At 40.5% G+C, this 25,131-nt stretch overlaps 1 protein-coding gene across 1 annotated transcript in view; it reads left to right on the forward strand.

The window, feature by feature from the left end:
- The window catches only part of Efhc2 (EF-hand domain containing 2), a 180,014-nt gene that overhangs the window by 55,521 nt on the left and 99,362 nt on the right, over positions 1 to 25,131 (forward strand). Inside the window, exon 3 of the mRNA XM_028875896.2 lies at positions 20,506 to 20,656. Within this exon, the coding sequence (XP_028731729.1) occupies positions 20,506 to 20,656 (151 nt within the window). The remainder of the gene's footprint in view (positions 1 to 20,505; positions 20,657 to 25,131) is intronic.

The raw sequence follows: 25,131 nt of genomic DNA on the forward strand, positions 1-25,131 counted from the left end.
TGCTACAACACTTTAATGTAGGTCCTCATGCTGTGGTGACCCCCCCAACCATAAAACTGTTTTGTTGCTACTTCAGAACTGTAATTTTGCTACTGTTATGAATTTTAATGTAAATATATGATATGCAGGAAATCTGATATGTGACTCCCCCAAGAGGGTTGCAACTGACAGGTTGAGAACCACTACAGAGTAATGTGTACAACTTTTAGGGGAACAAGTTTGTGACCCAGATATTCTATAATCATCCACTCCACTTGGAAGTATACAGCAGCCAATTAAAAAATTAAATAAATCAAGCCGGGCATGGTGGTGCACACCTTTAATCCCATCACTAAGGAGGCAGGAGCAGGTGAATCTCTGAGTTCAAGGCCAGCTTGGCCTATTAAAACAAGTTCCAGAATAGAAGGGCTACACAGAGAAACCCTGTCTCAAAAAAAAAAAAGAAATTTAATAAATTAAACCATAGTTCAGCCATAGGGGAACATATAATAGGTAATTAGGACACAGAAATAAAAATGAAAACACAATTAAACATTTTAATTATTTATTGAAAAACAGAAGGATAACAATTCAATAGACTCCATATGGAAGATAGGAACAGAAAATAGCATGCTGGTTTTCTTCAGTTTCAGCAGTTACTAATTTTTGGAATGCTTGAACTTGTTCTTTTAAAAATTACAGTAATAGTAGTCTCCTCCTGTCAACCGGGAGGAGAAAAAAAATCAACCTTGTCTGTATATCATCTTTTTCTGTCACCCTTTTTGGCCTCTAAATGTTTTTAACTCTGCTTTAAAAATATACATGGTTTGTAGTTAAAAAAAAATAAAAAGATCATAAGTAAGTGTTGGGGGCACATGCTTGTAGCATACTCTTGGGAAGCTGAGACAAAAGGATCTAGAGTTTAAGGCCAGCCTGGGCTATATAGCAAGCCTTATTTAAAGTAAAAAAAAAGGGGGGGAGACTTTAAATAAAAATTCACCAGAATATTAAAATCCCCTTTTGATTATGGATGACATTTTTGTGGGATATAAATCTTTTTTTTTTTTTTTTTTTTTTTTTTTTTTTTTTTTTTTTTTTTTTTTTTTCGAGACAGTTTCTGTGTAGCTTTGCGCTTTCCTGGAGCTCACTTGTAGCCACTGGTCGAACTCACAGAGATGTGCTCTGTCCGAGTGCTGGGATTAAAGGCGTGCGCCACCAACGCCCGGGGGGATATAAATCTTAAGTATGAGAATGAATTCCTTTTAAAATCGAAAAAAATGAGTTACTGAAAAATAAGTTAACATAGCTGTATGAGAACACGTGCATAAAAGACACTATCAATAGTGGGTTTTAGGTAACAGGAATAGGCTATATATTTCTCTATTCCTTCCTGTCATAGTGTTTGGAATGCATCATGTATCTTTACAGAAGGGACACTCTGAAAATAAAACACACAAATGCAGCAGAGTTATAATTCCAGGGAAAAATTAATGGACCATTTAGCTTAAGACATCAGAGGAAGCAAAACAAAACATCAGAGTGCAAAGCAAAAAATGTAAGTTTAAAAGCCCACTTGTACAAATCAGCAAACAAAAGGAATTTGCTTGGGCATAGGCAGCCCAAGAATTGATTGTTTAAAACAAACACAACACATTTCACACTTGTTTGTTAAGGAAAACAAAAATACAGAAAATAATGGATTTAAATCACAAATTCAGGGGAAGATGTATAGTTTATGTTTCTTAGTGAACTGGCCAATAATTATGGAAATGCTAGAGACCTGGAAAGCAAAATCACTCTAAAACTAACATGACTGTCTCTAAGTGGTAGGATTACAGTCTCACAGTTTACTGTTTCTCCCTCTTGTTTTTTTTTTCATTAAGAATCCTGAAAATTTAACAGTAATCAGGTATGAATCTCAAAGTTAGATATGAATAAAAACCACCGCAAGAACAAAATCCTTTTGTCTCTTAAACAAAGGGGCCTATTTTATCCCTTTGAGTTTTAATTATAAATATAGTGGACATTAATTTTTTTTTGTTTTACATTTTTGTTAAGTGCAGCTGATTGAACCAGGGGTCACCTGCATGCTAAATATACACTGTTCCAGAGGGCTATACCCACACCACACTGCTGCCTTTTAAAAATTTAAGTGAGGCAAAATATTGGCATCCCCTAAAAGGAATACCAAGGTTCAGGGTGCCTGTTAATAGGCTTGAGGGGGCCCTGTGATTCTGGGCTAACTTAACTAATGGCCTAGGAATCACTAACAGTAAATTAAATTTCTATACCACCAGCAGCCCTGATGGATCTGATACCTCAAACAGGACAATGGATATAGTAAGTGCCATACAAAGAAATAAAGGGTAAATAATAATTCTTTGAAGTTTAAAGGATGCCTATTGGTTAAGTAGAAAATTATTTACAGGGAGCCAGAGAGATGCTTTAGCAGTTAAGAGCATAAACTAATCTTACAAAGGGCAGAGTTCAGGTCCCAGCACCCAAACTGGGTGGCTCATAGCTGCTTGTGACTCCAGCTCCAGCAGATCTGACACCTTGCCCTGGTCTCTGCAGGCACCTGCACTCACATGCACATACCTTCTTCACATTAAAAAAAGGCTGGGTGTGATAGTGCTCACCTTTAATCCCTGAGCTTTTGAGGAAGCAAGGAGCACATGGATCTCGTGAGTTCTAGACCAACAAAGGCTACATAGTGAAATCCTGTATCAAAGGGGGAAAAACCCCACAGAGAACAACAACAACAAAAATATTTACAAAGTGCCTCATATCTCACACATTTACAGAATATATATTTTTAAGGATTCCTTACCCCTGTTCATGGTCTCTGTAAATGAATATTGGCATTTTTGATTTAGGTCATTCAGATGGGACTCTCATTCTTAAAAAAAAAAAAATTAAACCATGGTGAAGTGTTCTCCTGCATGTTAAGAAAGTACAGAATATGCTACAGTCATTCACCAAAGAAAATGTAGAGAATAAAACAAGTTAGAAAAATAATTTTCCTGTAAAATAGCATTCTTTTGGAAAGGAAAAACATTTTCCTTATTTGTAGACCCCATTTATCTGGCTGAATGTGTACTTACAAATGCAGGTGGTATGCACTTGCCTTGTGGGTGCTGAGGACAGAACCCAGGGTCTTTCAGTATTAGGCAAGTGCTCCGTACTACTGAACGATACCCTTAGCTCAAGATACAATTTTTCATTAACACTTATCTTTGAAATGCTCACTCGACAGTGTCACTTTGCAAAGCACCATAAATTTTCCTCTTTTGTGAAGCTTAGGTAACAAGAAAGGTAAGAGGATACTGAAATAGAGTGAGTATATAGTTTTGCAAAATGTAATTAAGGGCATACTCACCCACAGAGTATGACTAAGGTAGCATTTTCCAAGCTGGTATTTCTGGAGAATTAGTGGTTGAGTTGCACATCATATTAATCTCTAAGAAAATAAGAACTGTCTCTTGGGTATTTATGGTGTATGCTAATATATCAAAGGACACATGAAACCTTAAGATTTAAAACAGATGAAAAAAACTACATAGTACTTTATACAACTTAGTATTTTCCTAAAATGTATGTACTTATATAAAACCCTATTTTGTTCCATCTTCTAAAAGAAACTCAGGCCTTAATAGGTTGAAGAATACTTAAAGCAATGTCTAGCTTATACATTAAATGGGGGGGGGGATACACAGTTCAAAAGATTTTCAAGTTTGTGTCCTGAAAACTGTAATAAAACTAAGCTGTTTGCATTCTAATAACTTCTTTGGTTCTATTAAAATATAGCTTATTTACACTTGAAACTTTTTCTTCAAAAGACTGAATTCTCAAACAAAGGGGAAATCTATGATACATTCTGTTATTTATACAAAGTATGGTATGCCAATTTTCTGGTAAGGTTTGCCATACTTTCTATTTGGTACATAAAAGCAGAGTATATAATGCCCTTAATTTTTGCCTTAGCCTATAAGTCAAAGAGGGGCATGCATAATGGCTTATTCTCTATTACTTTCCTAATAGCACCTTCCATCACACATATTGTAATTAACTTCCCAGAGTGCTAATGAAGTTAGTTATTGGTTCACATATCAAGAAGTCTTTTCTGACTCCCTAACCATTATTCTAAAATTGAGGATTAAGTATAACAAGACTGGAAAGCTTGAAAACTTACAACATAGTATAAGATAACAGGTAAATACACAAATATACTAAAAACAGGCCAAATAAGTGCTATGATTCAAATAAACAGAAGGATTATTTGTCCCTTGAGACTGGTAGTCAGGGTAACTTCTCTGTGAAAGTGACTTCTGAGCTCAAAGCCAAATGGAGGTGATCCAGCTGACTTTTCTGAATGCAGTTTTACAGGGTAAAAGAGATCTTCCATTTCTCGTCAAATAATGGGGTTCCTGGATTTGAGGGTATACTTTGCTTTAGTATATGAAGTTTCATTAACAGAAATATGTTTTTCTAAAATCTGAATTACTTTTCAATGTCTGGGAGGACTGCCGTTATTAAGTGAGCAGCTGAAGTTCTTCCATTTCTAGCATGTTGATGTTGAAATCTTCTTTAGAAGTCTGTGACTTGAATGAACAGCTGCTATGCGATGACGTACTGGTGTCTGAAGAGCTTCCCAATTACATGCTAAGTTCAGATTCAAGACTCTCGCACTGGCTCATACTCAGCCCTATTTGGTTCTTAGCACTTGCACCTCCAGAGTCCCCGTTCCCATCTTACTATAGTCCACCATACTAGTCCGAAGCAGATGTCTTAAGAGATTTTGAGGAACATCTTTTCCAGATTTCCTCTGCCTTTATGAACTTTGAATACATTCTTGATTTGAGATAAAGGGTAGAGTTCAAAATCCTTTTGTTTTTGTCAGGCTGTTGTTCTCCTGTCAACATTTTTTTCAAGACTCTTGATTGTGTCCTTTCTGATTTAAATGTTGTACAGGCGACAGGTATTCTCCCGCAAGGTGACTAAGGTGTGAGACAGTGGCTCATTTTTGATTCTGGCAATTTCTTGCACAATATGCAGGCCCATGCCTGGGTGGGCATACTGGCAAAGGCTTTTGGGAACCCCACGAGGTAGAAAGTAAGGGGCATCAGTTTCAACGAGAATTCTCTCTAGAGGAATTTTCTTTAGAGCGTCACGTGCCTGCCAGGCAGAAGTGTAAGTAAGAACTGCTGTGAAGCCTACAGACATATTAGGAAAGTGCTCTAGCAGGGGCTCAATGAGTGGGTAACTGCCAGTGAAGCAATGCCTGTGGATCTTGTAATCATAGGGTACACATTTTTTCATGATGCCCGTTAGATCTTCATCAGCCTCTCGGCAGTGAATCACCAAGGGCTTCTTCAGAGATACAGCTAACCGTAACTGTCGTTCAAATACCTTGACCTGCTCTTGCACAGGTGTGCTGCATTTGTAAGAGTAATCCAAGCCCATTTCACCAAAGGCCACTGCCCTGGGGTGGCGTAAGGCATGCAAGATGTTTCTTTCTTGATACTCATTATAGTAACGTGCAAAATGCGGGTGACATCCAAAGGCCCCCCAAACCAGATCTTCACTTAATAGCTCTTTCCATAGGCCATCTCTTAGGGTACGAGGATCACAGAAATCAGTAATGCAGCCCTGAAATTTCTTAGAAAAAGTATAGCTATAAATTTTCCTGAACTCAGCAAAGCTTCCTTGAAAGGACAACTTTGAAAACAGCATGTCCAAGTGACAATGAGTATCGATGAAACCTTCCATTTGGCTTGGACATAAGCGGCTCCTTTGTAGCAAATCAGATGCACATGCTCCATGAATATATGGCAGCTCATCTTCTTGATATGTGTTCTTTGCCTGTGCTTCTGTACCTCTGGAAGATGAAATTATGCGGGAATTCCAGTATTCCTCATCATCTACTCCCTGCATACGACTGATCATCTCTTCAGAGGCCATTGTATAGTAAGAATAACCAACTGGCATGTCCTTTATGACTGTCTTATCCATGGATGCAGATGTAGTGGTGCTGCTGCTTCTGCTGTTGTTGGGATACTGAGAAATCTTGGTACTCCTTGCCCAAGAGCTTGCATAGTCATTCCAGGAGCTATAGTATGAATTAGACTGTGGGAGTTCATTCTTATTCTTGTAGGATGATGGCTGTGAAATGGCTGGGTGGCTTGGTGAGGATGGTTCATCCTGAATGAATCTGGCTGTATACTCATTAACATTAGACCTGTCATTTCCTGAAGAGTTAGAGGCCTTAATCACCCCCCTTTCTTTAGGCTTTAGGAATAATGAACAGGAGTTATCCTCACTCTGATATTCTGGGAGTAAAAGGCTTTTTTCATTACTAAATATATTTTTACCACCAAATAACTCCTCACTAGGCTTCTTATAACGATTCAGAAGCCACTTCCTCTCACCAAAGCTGCCTATCTTTGGAGGCTGAGATGCAAAAGGAACATTTCTGTATGGTCTTCTGCCCACCTTAGGATGCTCCATTCTGGCCCCTTGTGCCACAGTAAACTCTACTGGGACTTTAGGGGTCTCCATTTGGGAATCAGTAGGCTCTGCTACAGGGTTTTGAAGGACTGCTCCGGGCATTACAGGCTGCTCTCCAAGTTTTGGAGGTTCCACCCCGGGCTTTGCAGGCTGCCTCTAGGCTGCCCTCCAAGCTTTGGAGGCTCCACTCCAGGCTTTGAGCTGCCCTCCAAGTTTTGGAGGTTCCACCCTGGGCTTTGCAGGCTGCTCTCTAGGCTGCCCTCCAAGCTTTGGAGGATCCACTCCAGGCTTTGGAGGCTGCCCTCCAAGTTTTGGAAGTTCCACCCCGGGCTTTGCAGGCTGCCCTCCAAGTTTTGGAGGTTCCACCCCGGGCTTTACAGGCTGCTCTCCAAGCTTTGGAGGCTCCACTCCAGGCTTTGGAGGCTGCCCTCCAAGCTTTGGAGGCTCCACCTCGGGCTTTACAGGCTGCTCTCCAAGCTTTGGAGGTTCCACCCGGGCTTTGCAGGCTGCCTCTAGGCTGCCCTCCAAACTTTGGAGGCTCCACTCCAGGCTTTAGAGGCTGCCCTCCAAGTTTTGGAGGTTCCACCCGGCTTTGCAGGCTGCCCTCTAGGCTGCCCTCCAAGCTTTGGAGGCTCCACTCCAGGCTTTAGAGGCTGCCCTCCAAGTTTTGGAGGTTCCACCCCGGGCTTTGCAGGCTGCCCTCTAGGCTGCCCTCCAAGCTTTGGAGGCTCCACTCCAGGCTTTGGAGGCTGCCCTCCAAGCTTTGGAGGCTGCCCTCCAAGCTTTGGAGGCTCCACTCCAGGCTTTGGAGGCTGCCCTCCAAGCTTTGGAGGCTCCACCTCGGGCTTTACAGGCTGCTCTCCAAGCTTTGGAGGCTCCACCCCAGGCTTTGGAGGCTGCCCTCCAAGCTTTGGAGGCTCCACCTCGGGCTTTACAGGCTGCTCTCCAAGCTTTGGAGGCTCCACCCCAGGCTTTGGAGATTCTACCCCACGTTTTAGAGGCTCCCTTCTAGGCATTGAAGGCTGTGCTACCAACCTAGGAGAGGCTCCAGACTTAAACTCCACTCCAGCCTTCAGATGAGCCCCTCCAGCCTTGGGGTGCTCCACTCCAGACTTTGCTCCAGCTTTAAAATGCTCAGCTCCAGTCTTAGGAAGCTCCACCCCAGGGTTAGGAGGAGCTCCTGGCCTGGATTTTATACTAGCACCAGGCTCCCCCTTTCCTCTCGGGGTACCAGCTTCCCCCTTTCCTTTTGGGGTACCAAGCGCCACCTTTCCTGTTGGGGTATCAGTTTTCCTCTTCCTTTTTGGGGCACCAGCTTCCCCCTTTCCTTTTGGGGCACCAGCCTCCTCCTTTACTTTAGGGATACCAGCTTCCCCCTTTCCTTTCAGAACACCACCCTCCCCCTTTCTTTGTGGGGCACCAGCCTCCCCCTTTCCTTTCGTGATACCACCTTCCCCCTTTTCTTTCAGGGTACCAACCTCTTCCTTTTCTTTCAGAATACCAGCTTCTTCCTTTCCTTTGGGGACATCAGCTTCCCCCTTTCCTTTTGGGGTACCAGCCTCCCCCTTTCTCTTTGGGGCACTAGTCTCCCCTTTTCCTCTTGAGGTACCAGCCAGCCCTTTTGCCCTTGGAGCCATTTCTTTTCCTTTTAGAGCACTCCCCCTTTCTTTTTGTGTTGATTTTCCCAGGATGCTCTGGATAGCTTTCTGGTAAATCACAGAAGAACCTTGTTCTTGAACTCTGCCCCTCTTTTTCTGGGACTTTTTTTGTTCCTCAGTCTTATTTCGACCTTCGGCTTCTGCTGTAAATTCAGAGTTACAGGAGCCATGTTTGTTACGACTGTAGGCATCCTCTAGAGAAGCCATCTTTAAGAAACTAGATGGTGGTAGGCAGTTTCGGAGGCAGCTCTACTACCTGGAGTTAAGGGGGAGAAAATTTGCTGTGAGATGAGCCACAGGAAAAGTTTCACAATAGAATTCACAAAGTCTTCCTTCTGGGCTTTTTAGCCCTTGGGCCTTTAGGGCCTCTAGCCCTCACCAAATCACTTCACCAAGCCCCTGGGGCAACCGAATTTGCTATGGGAGGGGTTCTTACCTCAGCACCACTCAAGCGGTACTAAAACTCACACGGTTTCTTCTGCGATGCCTCAGGAACCTTTCTTCATATTTCAAGTTTGTTCAGAAATTGCCAAAGACCTTCTACCTCACTTTCAAAGTACTTTGGAAAACTTCGCAACCAGGATTCTTGAGAGGTGTGACAGAGCGACTGAACACCGCAACAAGCTTCCTAGAATGAGGAGCGCTTTCGTTTTTTATAGACCCTGTTTCCTGTTTGCTGAAGTACTTCCGGTTCATCAAAAATGTACGATTTGGCTTGGGGTTCAGGGCCCCTCCTCCTGATTAAGGAGGCCTTGCTTCTAAGGGCTAGCCGGACAATAGCACAGCCTCCAGCATTCCTCTTATTCACAGTGGATAGACCGGAAGCCCAGAGCAACCTCCTCAGCCCCACCCCTTCTCACTGCATTTCTGTTACGTCCTTTAACCTTCTTTCTTGCGGCTAGATACATAGTCCTAGCTAGACCTCCAGTGGTAAGCTGTAGCCATCACTGCCACCATTTTGTATGTATTTGGGTCAATTGCCTTACCAGTTTCCACTATGCTCTCTCCTTTCTTGTAGCTTTTGTTGCTCTGCCTCTATTAGGAATAGTACACTTGTGGCTTTGAAAGCATAGTTTAAAGCTATGTACTACCCCCTTTCTCCTCCTCTACCCCTTAGACCTATGTACTCCATCCCCCCATGCTCTTTCTCTCCTCCCCCACTCTCTAACACCACCATCCTCACCCACTCTACCCTCCTCCCTACACGTTTTTTCCTTTTATGAAATCCTGGAATGCCCTTTGGTGTTCTGGCTTCCTGTCCCATTGTGGCCTCCTGCAGTATCCGTATCTTTCCCTATACCATGCACGGCCACCCTCTCCCCATTTTTGTGGGAGAAAGTTGAAAGAGGTTGATTTATTAACATAAAGCAGATAAGACATCAAGTATTTAGTCCCCCTTCCCACATTTCGCCTCTTTTCAAATAACATAGTTGTAGTTTTTTCATAGTTGTAGTTTTTAAAAAGCATAATTTAAACCTACATAATTCTTAAAACAATTATGAGCTATTGCCATTTTTTATTAATTTTTAACATAACATTCCTACATGTCTGACGTAGTTTTCTTATTGCTATGTGGTTCTCAAAAACGTACCAGTGAGTTTGTAATATTCCAGGGACTGTACACCAAGAGTTAATTAAGCAAACTCTCCCTCTTCAAGTTCTTTAGGTCCCTTCATTCTCTTTTCCCTTTATAATTAAAAAAAATTGCAGTAAGAACATCTTTGCAACTTTTAAGTTTTTCTTTTTCTTTTCTTTCTTTTTTTTTGTTTTTGGTTTTTCAAGACAGGGTTTCTCTGTGTAGCCCTGGCTGTCCTGGAACTCACTCTGTAGACCAGGGTGGCCTCGACCCACCTGCCTCTGCCTCCAAGTCCTGGTTTGATTAAAGGCTTACATTGAAGTTTTTCCAGTTTGATTTTTTTTCCTTTGGATTATGGACCCAGACTTCTTGAGAGGTACTATAGGATTTTCCAAATTGCTCCATATTGTCTTAGAACAACTGCAGTAATTAAAAATTCCATATGAAGTGGGGCTTGGTGGTGTTTCTGTAGCACTGTAGTACCAGGTACCCAGGAGTTCATGGCTAGCCAGGAACAGAGCAATAATCTGTTTTAGGATAACTTCAAACCCTCCATGATTAACAGCTCATTTAACAGAAGAAATGCACAGGAACAAACCTATGTCTTTACTGCAGTTTTAATTGGGTTTACATGATAATTTTTCTTTTTCTTTTTTTTCCAGACAGGGTTTCTCTGTGTAGCCCTGACTGTCCTGGAACTAGCTCTGTAGACCAGGCTGGACTCAAACTCACAGAGATCCACCTGCCTCTGCCTCTTGAGTGCTGGGATTAAAGGCATCAGCCACAGCTGTCCAGCTTATCTGATAATTTCTTAAAATGAATATTTTATTTGTCAACCTTCTCAAATTGTTTTTCTAATTTCTTTTGTACAGCCTTTTAAAAAATGTAGAAAAGATATTATAAAATAAACCCCCATTTTGCTTCCTTTCATATTTTTCTTTTTTTTTAAACTCCTTATGGTATCCCACCTTCCTGTCCTGTGGTGGCCTCCCAACCCTTCTGCCCTTCATCCCATGTGCTTTCACCCCACCTCCCTATTTTTATGTGTGTGTGGTGCTGAAAGGGGTTGGTTTGTTAGGCTAACGCTGATACTTCATCTCATTTGTATTTGGGGATTATAATTTATTTGGATGGGGATATACAACCAGCTTTCTTAAGTTTGTCATTTTGTTGATTTGTGATTCTTTTATTATGTATTAAATTCCTGTATGCAATAGAATCTATTCTTTCCTACCCTCTAGTATGGGTCTCATCAATCTGGTTTTGTACTCTTTTAGTAATTAAGGTATTCAGGTATAAAATCTGGATGAGCTAGATCTTCTTTACTCTTTAATTTTTACTGTTATCTTTAATAGGTCACCTAGCTTATATTATTAGGTTTACTTAGAATTATTATGATTTAATTCATAATAACAATGAAATATCCAACTGAAATATTTTAGTCTGCATATCCATAATTCATTTGTAGTCAAATTCTTCTGTATCATCTGGCAAATGTTTTAAGTTCTGTATGGATTCAAGTTTTATTTAAAACTACTTTGGTTATATAATTTTAAATTTTTATTATATTTATTAATTTATTTAGTGTATGTGTAATTGTGTATGCAAGCAGGTGTGCTACTGTGTGCATGTGGATGTCAGAGGACAATTTGCAGAAATGAGTATTCTCTTTCCACCATGTGTGTTCTATTAACATTTAGGCATCTGTACTGGCCTACCCTTAGGGTCCTGACAGGATATGTCCTTAGCTGCAGCCACTAACAGCACCCCCTGTGTGTATTGACTACATTACCTTATAAAAGGCTTGTCCACCTCCCGTCTCTTTTCTTTCTTTCTATTCCTTCACCCTATCCCCAGGACCAGTCTCTGCCCCCTCCTCTGCCCCTCCTACTCCCCTCCCCTCAATAAACCTTCCATGTGGGCCCTGTTCTATGGTGTGGGCCCTTGCCACTTTTAAAATAAAACATTTGGTGCTGTGACTTGGATAGGCTCTCCCAGCAGTCTGAGACATGACGGGACTCTGGAATCTGGTCTGCCCACACGACAGCCCTACTTTCCCACCTAACGGATCACTGGGACTCTCCATCCAACACTGACAATCAGTAGGCTTCCCTCTTCTTTACTTCTGGCCATTTCCCATGAGTGAGGCTTTGTTTCTTGAGCCAGTCCTTGCCTTCTGGCTTTTCTCAAAGTCCTGGCACAAGGTGTCTGTGTCTCACTTGGCTCTTAGCCCATCAGCTCCTGATTTTTTGGATGATGATCCACTGAGAAGCCTGTGCCTCCGTATCAGTCCTTGCTGAATATCTGGGATGCTGGAGATTCCAGTCATTGGATCTTCTCTACCTCACTCATGGAAAATGCGCCTACCACCATACCTACCACCTGACTTAAGGGCTAAACTTATCCACCTTTGTGCCAATACTCCTTAGATATCAATTCAAATGGCTGCTTACTGGTATACCATGGGATCTTTGAAACTTCTGCCAGAGATTCAGTACATGGAAGGAGGTACCCTGTTTTCAAGCTTTTCCCAAACTCTGTTCTTTCTTCCTGCTCTACTCAGCCCCTGCTAGCTATGAAGCCTGCTGCTGTGCCTCCCTGTTAAGCTGCATTTTCCCTGGCCAGCCTCTGTCAAAGCAGTTACATCATCAACTGTCTTCAGGTCCTTTTCCATGGCATGTGCATCCTTTAAAAGTGCCCGCCAGGCAGAGCTCATTCGCTTTGCCTCAACTCCTGCTTCTTCCTCCTTCCCTTGCCTCTAATCCCCTCTCTTGCCTTTTCTTTTCTCTTTGCTTCTCTTCCTCTTGTCTGCCTGCCTCTCTCAAGTCCCCACTCTGATGCAGCCTTTCACTCTTCCACTCTTCTACTCCCCCTCCCAATAAACCTCTTGCACTAACTCTGTTGCATGTGGCATGTTTGCTTAGTGGCATACCTTGTCAGGGTCCACCAAAGGTACCCACTTCATGCTAGGACCCTAACCAATTGCTCCACCCATAAGCAGATCTATTCTCTTCCACCTGCAACAAATGTGCTTTCTCATTCACCAACAGCTTTGCCTCCCATTCAATACCAACAGTTGGGTCTTTGGTGGGGCTACTCACTTCTGACCATTTCCATAGATGCGAGGCTTCATTTCTCGAGCACAGTCCTCTCATTGCCTTCTGGCTTTTCTCAAAGTCCTGATACCAGGAGACTGTGTCTCTTTTGGGCTCTCAGCCCTCAGCCCCTGTTCTTGTGTGACAACGTACCAGCTTGTGCCCACTTAATCTGATCCTCCCTGGATTCCTGGGATGCCAGAACATTCAGGCTTTTGGACCTTCTCTCTACCTCATCCTTGGGAAGTGTGTCATACACCTCCTTGCTCCCATTCTTTGGGCCAGGCAGTTGGGGAACTGAAAAAGAATTCTCTACTTTCTTTTTCTTTGCTTCAAGACCTGCTTGTGTCTGTCTGCTCTCCTGCCCTAAATGTTCTGTTTGCTGCAACATGTGAATCAGAGATGGAGAAGCCAGCTTCGTCTTGCTCAGCACACACTGGTTCTCCCTTTCTATTTACTCAACTCCTGTTTAATTCTGTGTGTATGTGCATGTAACTATTAACAGCAACCACATGGCTCTCCTCCATCTTGGCTGTGACCTCATCATGATTTCTTGTGAGCTCCAGGGAGTTGATTTGGATCCACCTCAAACAGTATCTTGCCAGGTCCAAGAGGCACTGAATGGTATCACAGAGCCTGGACAGTGAAGTGAAACAGCCAGCTCCCTCAGGACATGGCCAGCATCCCAGCTCTCTCAGGTCCCCCAGAGATGATCGACATCCCCCAGGCCAGCAGGAAGCAGTCTCGAGAACACGGTGCCCTTATTCCCACTTCACCTGCTACCCCTTTCTAATTCCTCACGTTTTATAATAAACAAAAGGGAGGAATGTTAGCATTTAGGCATTTGTACTGTGCTGCCCTTAGGGTCCTGACAGGATATGCCTCAGCTGCAGCCACTAAGAGCATCCCCTGTGCGCATTAGTTATGTTTCCTTATAAAAGGTGGGCCTTGCCCACCTCCCCTGACTTTCTCTTCTTTCACTCTCATCCCCAGGGACCAGTCTCTGCCCCCTTCTCTGCCCCTTCTGTCCCCTCCCCTCAATAAACCTCCCACATGGGCCCTGTTGTATGGTGTGACTCCTTCTTGCTGTTTTTAAAATACAACAGGTTCCAGGAATTGAATTTAGGCCATCAGGATTGATGGTGAGTCTCTATCTGATGAGCCATCTCGCTGGTCCTGTGTATAATTTTTTCCATTCTATTGTGAACATACTTCCTCCTGTTGTATTTTCTAACTAGAATATTTTTAATTTGGTTGTGGTTATAATGAAATTTTAATTTTTACCTATTTAACTTTTGCTTCTCTGCCCATAGTGATGTGTTTTATTTCTTCCTAATATTTTTATTTCATTTCTTTTTATATTGTCCAGAACTTCCAAAGACAGTACTAAATAATGATGCTTTTGGATGTATTGTCCTGTTCTTGACAGTGGTAGATAAATATAAAGTTGGCTATTAAGCTTGTTTTAAAGCAGATACTTTATAATCTTGTTAAAGAATTACCTTGACATTTTAAACCATATATTTGCACATGTTTCCTAATTTGAAACCATTTTTATGCCTTTGAGGGAAATGCTGCTTTTTGTATAACTGTTAATGGAGTGCTATAAATTGCTTGCATTTTAGTTAGGCTCTTCTGTAATTCATAAGTAATGAAATCTCTCTGTAGCAGTATTTCTTGATGGTGGCTTGCACTGGGGACCCTTAAAATCCAATTATTTCTGAGATAACTTTTTTGTTAAGGGGATGGTGTGAGTGTGTATGTAGGGGTGGAAGTAGAGGTGATGGGGGTGTGAGGTGGCCGAATCATTAGGAGTGTAAAGGCTCAGAAATGATTCAAATGTGCAGCCAGCTTAAGAATTATTGCTTTGTAGTTTACTGTGTTTTTTAAATGGTGTGTTTATCAAACATTGGAATTCACTTTTTAAGCTGTTCATCTTTTTGGTATCCTGAGGGAATTAATTACATTATATAGTCCTTTTCTTTTCTTTCACAGTTTGAAAGAATTCATTAGTAAATTCCCTTGGTTGGAACATTTTGGGGGAAAACTTGGAGGAATTTTTTTCACATTTGTGTAAGATGAATTGCTAAACAGTTTTATTAATAAAAAAAAAACCTGGAGCCAGATATTGGGGTGAAAACTGAGAGATCAGAGAAGCAGAAATAAGCCAGCCATGTTCTTACTGCTAGGAAATCCTCTGCCCAAGAGAGAGCTACTTCCTGTATACTCACGCCTATATGCCCTTTCTCTCCCTCCCATCTCACTTCCTCTCTCCTCCCAGCTACATCACTTCCTCTTTCTGCCCAGCTCTATCGCTTTTTGTCTATCTGCATAGACATCCAGAACCCTATGGCTAACTAGTGCTGGGAATTAAAGGCCTGTGCCACCATGCCTGGCTCTGTTCCCAGTGTGGCCTTGAACTCACTGAGATCCAGATGAATCTTTGCCTCCTGAATGCTAGGAGTAAGGGTGTGTGCCACCACTGTCTGACTTCTATGTTTAATCTAGTGGCTGGCTTTTTCCTTTGATCCTCAGATAAGCTTTATTGGGGTGCACAAATAAAATATCACCACTCATCTGAGCTATATTAGCTTATTTGTTGTTTTTTGGTAACTCATAATTACACAAATTAGTTTTAATTTAAACCAAATTTAAACTTTTCTGTGTATAATTATAATGATTTATCTTACAAGTTTTAGATCTTGTGATCAGTCTCATTTCTGATTTTATTTATATTCTCTCTTGAGCAATTCTAAACTCTTAACTAGTTTAATTGTTTAAGACGTTTTTGGATTATTTGTTGTGGTTTTATTTTTCTTTCAATTTCATCTATCTGTGGTATTGGGTTTTTTTTCAGTCTAATTTTCTTTATGATACATTATTATTTCATACCTTCTTTAGTATTTCATAATTTAGGTCAGAGTCTTTTTTATAAAATAGAGCCTAATTATTTTAATTAATAAATACATTTTGGCAGGGATAGGATCAAACTCAGGCCTTTGTGTTTGTCAGTTGTGTTATAGCCTCAGTACTCCCTTGTCTTTGTTAGGGTTCCTATTGCTATGAAGAGACACCATGACAACTCTTATAAAGGAAGACATTTCATTGAGTCTGGCTTACAGTTTCAGAGGTTCAATCCATTATCATCATGGTGGGACATGGTACATGCAGGCAGACATGATGCTGGAGAAGGAGCTGAGAAGTCTACATCTATGATCCATAGACTACAGAAAGTGAACTGAGTGTCACACTGAGAAAAGCTTGAGCAAAGGAGACCTCAAAGCCCACCCCAGAGTGACACACTTCCTCTAATAAGTCCACACCTACTCCAACAAAGCCACACCTCCTAATATTGCCACTCCCTTTGGGGACCATTTTCTTTCAAACCACGATACCCCTCTTGCTCTTTTCTGTCCCACTGCCACCTCCCATTTTCTTCCTTACCTTATCTCCCTGTCTTTCTTTGGAAACAGGATCTTACCATGTTATCTAGGTTGGCTTGGAACTCCTGTGCTCAAGGGATATTCCTACCACAGGTTCTTGAGTGCCTGGGTCTACAAGTGCATGCCAGTATGCCAAGCTTCCTAAACATTTTAAATTTCAACTGAGCTGTGATGCTGATCTCTTTTTTTTTTAATGTTGAACCTTATTGGACATTATTGGTATTTTATCTTTCCTAACAGCTTTTCTAGAAATTGATGTGTAAGATTTTGACATGATTTTTTTTTCTTTGAGACAGGGTCTCACTGTGTTGTTCAGATTCCCAATTTTCCTGTATCCTAGGTCCTCTCCTCCTCAGCACTGGAAACACAGGTGGCAAACACTATAACTGTGTTACATTTAGATGTTTGATTCCTGAGTAATAGTCCCTATGACCTATGATTTATTTTAAACATCTCTTCATGTTTAAAAATTACATGATTTGGTCTAAGAGATTAGGCTATTGCTTTAGCCATATGATTATATCTCCTACTCTTTTATGGATGATGGACAGACTTCTATTGTGTGTCAGTGCTACACTAGACAATAATCTGATAATAATTTAAGTGTAAAACAGGAATCTAAACGAATGTGAAAATCCAGCTTGGACTATGCAGTTAAAAGCAAATAACTAATTTGGCATGAAAATAAGTTTAACTTTTCTACTCAAAGCTAAATTTGTGTTATGTTATAACAAGTTACCCATCAAAATGTGCTTTTGACTGCTTTGAGTTTCTCAACTTTAATTATAACATGGTCTTGAATTCAGAAATATAAACATTAAATTTTTTCCCTTCAAAAACAATTTTTTCCTCATATACCTATCTTTTAGAGCTGATTTCATATTCTGTAATCTCTATGATCAAAACTCTCCATGGTGATCGGCAGGTAACCTCATATAATAAATACTGCAGGGCCTTTGGAAGCATGTGTTGAACTGAACTTCACACACTCTGCCAAATGACATTTCACGTTCTGTTTTCAAGAAAATTGCATTTTAAAAAGGGAGAAATGGCAAATTGCTCAGTGGGTAGAGGTGTTTGCTGTCAAGCCTACAGACCTGAGTTTGATCCCCAGGACCCACATGGTGTAAGAAGAGAACTGGTTCTTGCAAGTTGTATTTTGAACCATAGTATATATGCATGTACACACACACACACACACACACACACACACACACACACACACACACACACACACACACACACACACACACGAAAATTTCAAGCAATTATATCCTCTGAGTTTAATCTAGTCTCTGTTAAACTTGCAAATTATGATAAAACTTTGTATCATCATCTCCATTATTTTTTTTTTCTGAGACTCCCACTTTGTAGCTTAGGTTGACATGGAACTCACTATTACTATGAAATGGTGGCAATCCTTTTGCTTTAGCCTCCCAAGTGCTAGGATTATAGGCATTACTCACCAGACTAGATTCATAGTTATGTTTCTACAAATTTTCATTTTTAACAGATTTTAAATTCCTTTTTCTGGATTCTCTGGTAGCTGGAGTTCATTTGTCTTTGAAATCACTTATTTTTATATTTACATCTTTAGTGTAGATGGAGTATGAGTATGGGTACACATGTGTCATGACACATATTTAGAGCTAAGAGGACAACTTTTGAGGATGTGTTCTCTGTTTCCACTTTAATTTTGAGGAAAGGGCTCTTGTTTCTGTCACTACTGTCTTTGCTTCCTATTTGGCTTTGGGTACAACTTTTGCAAACCTGAACTAGTGCATCTTGCTTTTTAAAATTTTTTCCATGGGTTTCAGGAATTGAACTCAGATCATCAGGCTTGTACATAGGTACTTTTATCTACTGAACCTCATTGGCTTTGATATCACTTTTAATCTTTTGGGTGTCTCTTCACTCACATCATGCCTGCACAACAACTTACCATTAAAACGAGCCCCTTGTTTGGTTTTCATAAGTGAAATTGAAATGTTAATTGTGTGCATGATATAATGCCATGGTTATTCAACATCGACAAAATGCACATCAATTTATCCATTAGGAGTTTCAGTTACCCTCATTAAAATATACATCCGTAGGCTGGAGAGATGGCTCTGTGGTTAAAAGTACTTACTGTTCTTGCAAAAGATCTTTGTTTAGTCGCAGTACTGACATGGTGGTTCACAACCACCTGTAACTCCAATTCCAGGAGATCCAATGCCTTTTTCTGACCTTGGTGGGCTCATGCATGCAAGTGGTACACATATATATCCTCAAGTACATACTACAACACACACACACACACACACACACACACACACACACACACACACACATATACTCTTACTGTAACAGTAAAAGAAAACACAATGTTAAATCATTCCAAGAATAATGAGCTCATTTCTATGAGAAGTACAAACTTCAAAAGTATCACTGGTGTTACAGACACAAGTGTGGCCACACTCAGATTTTGAATCTCCAGCACCCACATTAAAAGCTGAGTGTGGCCACACTTGTGTCTATTACCTCAGTCCTTCATGGGGGCGGAGACAGGAAAATTACTGAGGCTTCTTGGCTGCCAGCCTAGTTCCAGGTTCCAGTGTCAGACCCTGTCTTAAAGTAGAGAATGATAAAGCAGGACATCTGATGTAGTTCTTTGTCCTCGAGAATACACAGTCATGTGTAGTTGTACACACTTGTGCACATATACCGCATAAACAACAAAAACCAATTAAATGCAAGAGACAAAGGGAATATTTAATATTTCAATGAATCTGGCCCACCTTACGCTTGAAATCATAGAAATATTGTCCTCAATTTTTGTGTCCTTCTATATGAGCAGGTCATCCTGTCGAGAGTGATTTCAAAGGTTAAAGACACATGCAATTCATGCCACATGGCACAAAACTAACGATTAAAGTGATTTTCCAGAAGAGGCATGTACTTCAATGTGTGGTGAAAAAGGATGTTTTTTTCTTGTTGGGAGGTGGTTTTCAAAAGTGGTTAAAGAATTTTTCTGGAATATTTTTGTCAGGTCCCAAAGAAACTCAGGGCAAATGGCTAACTGTGGTGCCCAATAGCATACAAAGTGCATGCAGGCCTCAGGCTTTCTCTACTGTTCACATACTTGTTAAAGTCCTGGCTCCTTTCAACACTTCTCACCTGCTTCTCCTTCCCCTTAACCTCTCCATGGCCTGAGCTTCCCTTCCCTCCCCCCCATTTTCTGATTCCTATATAACTCTACCATTCCAGCCACAAGATCTCTTTGTCCTCTTGTTTCCCTTGGCCTTCTCCCCTCTCTCTCTTCTCATTCTCCCCCATCTCTCTCCCTGTTTTGTCTGCTGGCCATGTCTAGTGGACTACTTTCTCTCCCTGCTCTGGATTCTTCCAGATGCTTCTGGCTGTACTCTCTCTCATATCTACAATAAAAACTGTCTCCTCAATTAGGCCTTGGAGTGGTCATGTCCTCATTTTTGTTCAATTTTTTTTTTTTTACTATCTTTACCCTAACTACTTTAGAATCCACTCCATTCTCCATGCACATCGCCGTGTTGGAGCTAGATTATTTTGCTTCCTGGAGAAATAGTAGGTGGAGTATGCATGCTTTTAGAAAGCTTCCATATCTGCCTTTTTTTTTCTTTTTTCTTTTTGGTTTTTCAAGACAAGGTTTCTCTGTGTAGTTTTGGTGCCTGACCTGGATCTCACTCTGCAGACCACACTGGCCTTGAATTCACAGAGATCCACCTGGCTTTGCCTCCTGAATGCTGGGATTAAAAGTGTGCATCACCACCACCTGCCCCAGGTCTGCCTTTTTTGAGCTATATCAAGGCAAGCAATCAGTAAGACTAAGAGGATAATTTTATCCCAGAACCAAGGTAGCTTTGTGCTATTTTTAGTGGGAAAAATAAATAGATTTTGTTGTCATGAAAGAAAAAGAATTTCATGCCTCTGACACACATTTTGAATCCTATTTTGAGATTCTAAAGATAGGCAAATGTTTACTTATTGTAGAACAGAAAGATGGGCTTATTACTTTAATATAGTTTCTCTGTTGTAACCAGAGGGTGCTGAAAGTCAAATTATCTTTACATACTATTACCTAGATTGTGTATCTGTTCTCTTAGCTGATGCATAGAGTGTCTTAGGAAACACCACCTTTTTTTTCTTTAAAAAATATTATACAGGGCATAGATTTATTGATTTTAAGTTTGCTGATTCTTTTTCACAGTTTCTAATTATGATTTCAACAGGTATTATCTTTTGATGCCTATGTGGAAGATGAAGTGCCTGATAAAAGGCAAGAAAAGTATAGAATAAGATACTATAAAATCTATTTCTACCCTGAAGATGACACCATTCAAGTAAATGAACCAGAAATGATAAATAGTGGACTGCCTCAAGGTATCTATTTAAAACAGCATTATGATTCTTTTGCTTCTAATTCATGCCTTATATATTGTTTGTCTTTAGCTTTTTGAAAGGCCCCAATGCTAATACTTGGGCATCTCAGTTATACATAGCAATGAATATAAACATGATGTTAGCCTGTAGTTCCTGATAATAATGTATCATATTTCTTTACCTATAACTTACTTATAACTCAACATAGGCCATTTTTCTCCTCTGCCTGTATTATGCTAATATAGCAAACTCCTGTGTGTCTGTGAACATGTCTTCAAACCTTTTGGTTTCTTTGGCATTACTTCATCACTTCACTACATCATCCAGGATGCTATTGCTTCTCCTTTCTTGGGAGAAAAGAAAGAGTTTCTTCCCTGTAAATTTCAGGGTGCTATTGTTTCTTCTTTCTTGAATTTGCTGCCTGCCATTTGTGTCATCCTGGCTCTCCTTATCTGTAGCTTACTAACACTATTCATGGTAATTATCATGACCTTGATATTTGTTTAACTGTGGTAGTTAGTTTTAGCATTACTGTGAACAATTTCTGATAGAAACAACTTAAGGGAGGATGTACCACAATTGCTCATTGTTTTAGCTCAGCATTGAGGCACAGGGAGCAGGGAGCATAGTGGAGCAGCTGACATTATGATGATCAGCCAGCAGAGCAGAAAACTAGCAGAGGCCAGGACAAGCTAAGACTGCCAATGATATGCCCAATGACCTACTTCCTTCAATTAGACCCCACTTGCTACAGTTCTACATCCTCCAAAATGATCTACTCAAGTTTTGAATCCATTAATGGGTTAGTTCCTTCATTGTGGTCTCAGTTATCCTATTTATTAGGTCAAAACTGTTCTAATCTAATAATTCTGCATGTAACCTCACAGATGTAACCATGATATGTTTTTCCAGTTTCCTGGTGTTTCTGAGTCCAATCAAATGGGCAAGATTAGCTACTATAGTATCTCAACAGAGCCCTGTTCCTTTACTCTATGCATGCCTGTAGTCTTTATCTGTATCCCACTTCTGTTGTAGATGAGAGTTAACCCTGTGGCCACAAAGAAGCTGATATTAGAGATCAAAGGAGGTGACATTTCTTTTAGTGCTATGGTTCTTTCTCTGGAGTGAAGATACTGTCAAGGGGTAGCAACCAGGACAGGGACAGGACCGACAATTTTTCAAGTATAAGACAGAGCAGTATAAAGGGATGTTTGTAATAGGAAGACTCAAGTGTCCTTGATAAATGTCTTTGATATCTAAGTGAATGCATTATTTAGATGTTGCTTTTCACTAAGAGCACAGTAGGAATATAGATGGGTAGTTGAGTATTTGGTCTTGGTGACTTCCTAGTGTCTCTTATTCTCCAAAGAGCCATGATTTTTGACTGAGAGAGAGAGAGAGAGAGAGAGAGAGAGAGAGAGAGAGAGAGAGAGAGAGAGAGAGAGGAGAAGAGAGAGATGTTTGTGGAGCATTGCCACCTGCAATATTTCAGACTTTGAAACTTCCCTCTCTGACTACAATCTCTATCATTTTTCCTTTCCCCATTTCCTCATACTTAACCTACTATCCTGTTCTTGATTTTCAGCAAAATACACATCCATGTCTTTTCTCTTTGCTGTTACTCAAACTTAATGGTGTTCTCATTGTTCGATTATGGGAATGGGACAATGGCTTACCATGGACTCCCTGTCTATAATTTCCATTTCACTCATTAGCTGTTCTTTATGTGACAGCTTAGATAGTACCTTGAAGTAGTGCTGGCCTCCAAGAAGTATGTAGACAGACTCTCCCACAGACCAACAAAGAAAAGGATCATGGGCCAAATTTAAATGAGTGAGTCACATAATACATTAAAATAATTTAAAATGCATTGTGAGGGCTGGGAATGTAGCTTAGTTATAAAGCCCTTGCCCAGCACATGCAAGGCCCTGGGTTCCATCTCCCACACTGCAAAATCAAACCAACTAACCAAACAGACTGATATTGGGGGAAAATGCAGTGAGTAGCGGGGGAAAGACACTTGGGACCAAGTGTAAATTGAAGAAAAGTGTACTCTGTCTGAGCACTGGGGCACACAGTAACCCCCACACCTCCACTCTATGAACCTTGCTAGCAAGTAGTGTGGCTTACAGACCAATATTGAGGGTTAAACAAGGAGAATTACAGACAGAAGGAGCTTTGGGCCAAAGGTTCACACTTACTCAGATGGATCAATATGAAGATGTGTATGCTTGACCACAGCATGAGCTCTCCAGTAGTCCTACTGATTAGTAATAGGTTTTGTGTTTCTTGGGCAGAGTACACTTGGAGCCAAAATGGATGTCACCAATGAATGAGTGGCTGAATTAAGGTCTCATGAATATTGAGTACTCATGAATATTTAGTGACTTGTATATTTAGTGTACATGAATATTTAGAGCCCAGGTGCCTCATATATATTTAATATTTACTGGAAGTTCATTGTTTTAGTCTTTCCATCCTTCCTTTCTATATTTAATACATACATTTCCTACTTGTTATATCTTGTGACTTCTTCCCATGTTGAGTAAGATTTTTGCTTACTAACTACTTATTTAGGCCTAATTAATTCCTCTATAGTGATTTAAAGAGGAAATTGGAGTGTATTCAGGCTTCTGAAAAAAATCAAGGATTTTTTTTGCCTGATAGTGTAGCTTTATTGTCTGGTATATGGAATGAAGAATTTGGAGCCAGTCAGCACTGACTGCCAAGAGGTATTTGGTGAATACCTATCTTTGTAAAGCCCAAGAATGGAGGATAGAACATGAAGTTTGTTGCTGTGGTGTGTTGGGAGGCATTACACCTTCAAAGGACTGTTGTGACATCTACATGATGATACTCACCAGGCAGTTAGAACCTTGTAGGGAAAAATAAAACCAAGACTAGAAACCAGGATTAGGAATCAAGCACCCAGATTATAACCAGAATCAGCCCGTTTCCTTTTTTTTCTGAGAGTGAGCAGCCCCATTACTTTGCATCTCAGCTCCTACACTATCTATTCTCTGATCAATATTAATGATTGTACAGTAAATATTTTAAAAAATACAAAGATACATTAAAAATAAAAAAGGGTCAAGCAGTGGTGGCACATGCCTTTAATCCCAGCACTTGGGAGGCAGACGCAGGCAGATCTCTGAGTTCAAGGCCAACCTGGCCTACAGAGTGAGATCCAGGACAGCCAGAGCTGTTATACAGAAAAACCCTGTCTCAAAAAACCAAAAATAAATAAATAAAATTTAAAGAAGGTTTTCACGGGCTTCAAGGGTAAACATGGGACATTTTATTTTGTGAAGGGACAAGCAGTTTTAGACTACTGGGGATCATTTTTTCAAATGTAAAAAAGTATTTAAAAATTGGCAAGGCCTGGTGTAGTTGTGCACACACAAGACAGAAGCAGGCCAGAGTTCAAGGCTATCCTGGTCTATGTAGTTAGCTTCAATACAACCAAGACTCTGTAGAGAGACCTTGTCTCAAACAACCAAACAAAAACCCAATAATAACAACAAAATAATCAGCAAATATATATTAGAAATGTTTGAAATATTGAACATAAAGAGAATATTACAACATTTTATTTTTGTGACCGTGTGTTAGTTAGTATTAGGTACATGGACAGTTATTGCTTTAGCAAAAAATACTTTCTAAAGATTTATTTTTATTTGCATTAGTGTTTGCCTGCATGTATATATGTGTACTACATGTATGTCTAGAGCCTGTGTAGCCCAAAGAAAGCATTGAATCCCATGGAATTGAATATTGGAGTTACAAATAGTTGTGAGCTGCCATGTGGGAGCTGGGAAATGAATTTGTGTCCTCTGCAATAGCATGATGTGCTTTTAACTGCTGAGCTGTCTTTGGCTCTAAAATATTCTTTCTTCCAGGCCTTTCCTTACATATTTTGCTCTGGTGTTCCCTAACCAAGCTTTGTTTACTTTTGGATTACCTTTCCTACTGTGACACACTTGCACAAATAGGGGACTTGACATTACAATATACCCCAAACTTGGATTATTTGCTTGGATTGTTTGATTTTATTATTACTTGTGCATGTGTGCAGGCATATTTGTTTGTGGAGGGAGGCCACAGATAAACTTCAAGTTCTTCTTTCAATATTTTCCTTATTTTTTATTATCTTTTTTGAAACATAGTCTAACTATGTATCTGTGGGTATGGCCCGGAAGTTGATATGTAGACCAGGGTGGTCCTGAACTCATGGAGATCCCCCTTGCCTCTGCCTCCTGAGTCTTGGAATTAAAGATGTATGGCACCATGCCTGGCCACCTTACTTTTTGACACAGGCTCTCTAATTGAACCTGGAGCTCACTGTTCTAGGCTAGCTGGCCAGCAAGCCTCAGGGATCTTTCTGTCATCACCGCTATAGCTCTGGGATCTAGACATGTGCTACCATGCCCAGTTTTCTTTTGTTTTGTTTTGAATGTGGTTGTTAAGGATTGGAA

The sequence above is a fragment of the Peromyscus leucopus genome, chromosome X, assembly GCF_004664715.2.
Source record: "Peromyscus leucopus breed LL Stock chromosome X, UCI_PerLeu_2.1, whole genome shotgun sequence".
NCBI lineage: Eukaryota > Metazoa > Chordata > Mammalia > Rodentia > Cricetidae > Peromyscus > Peromyscus leucopus.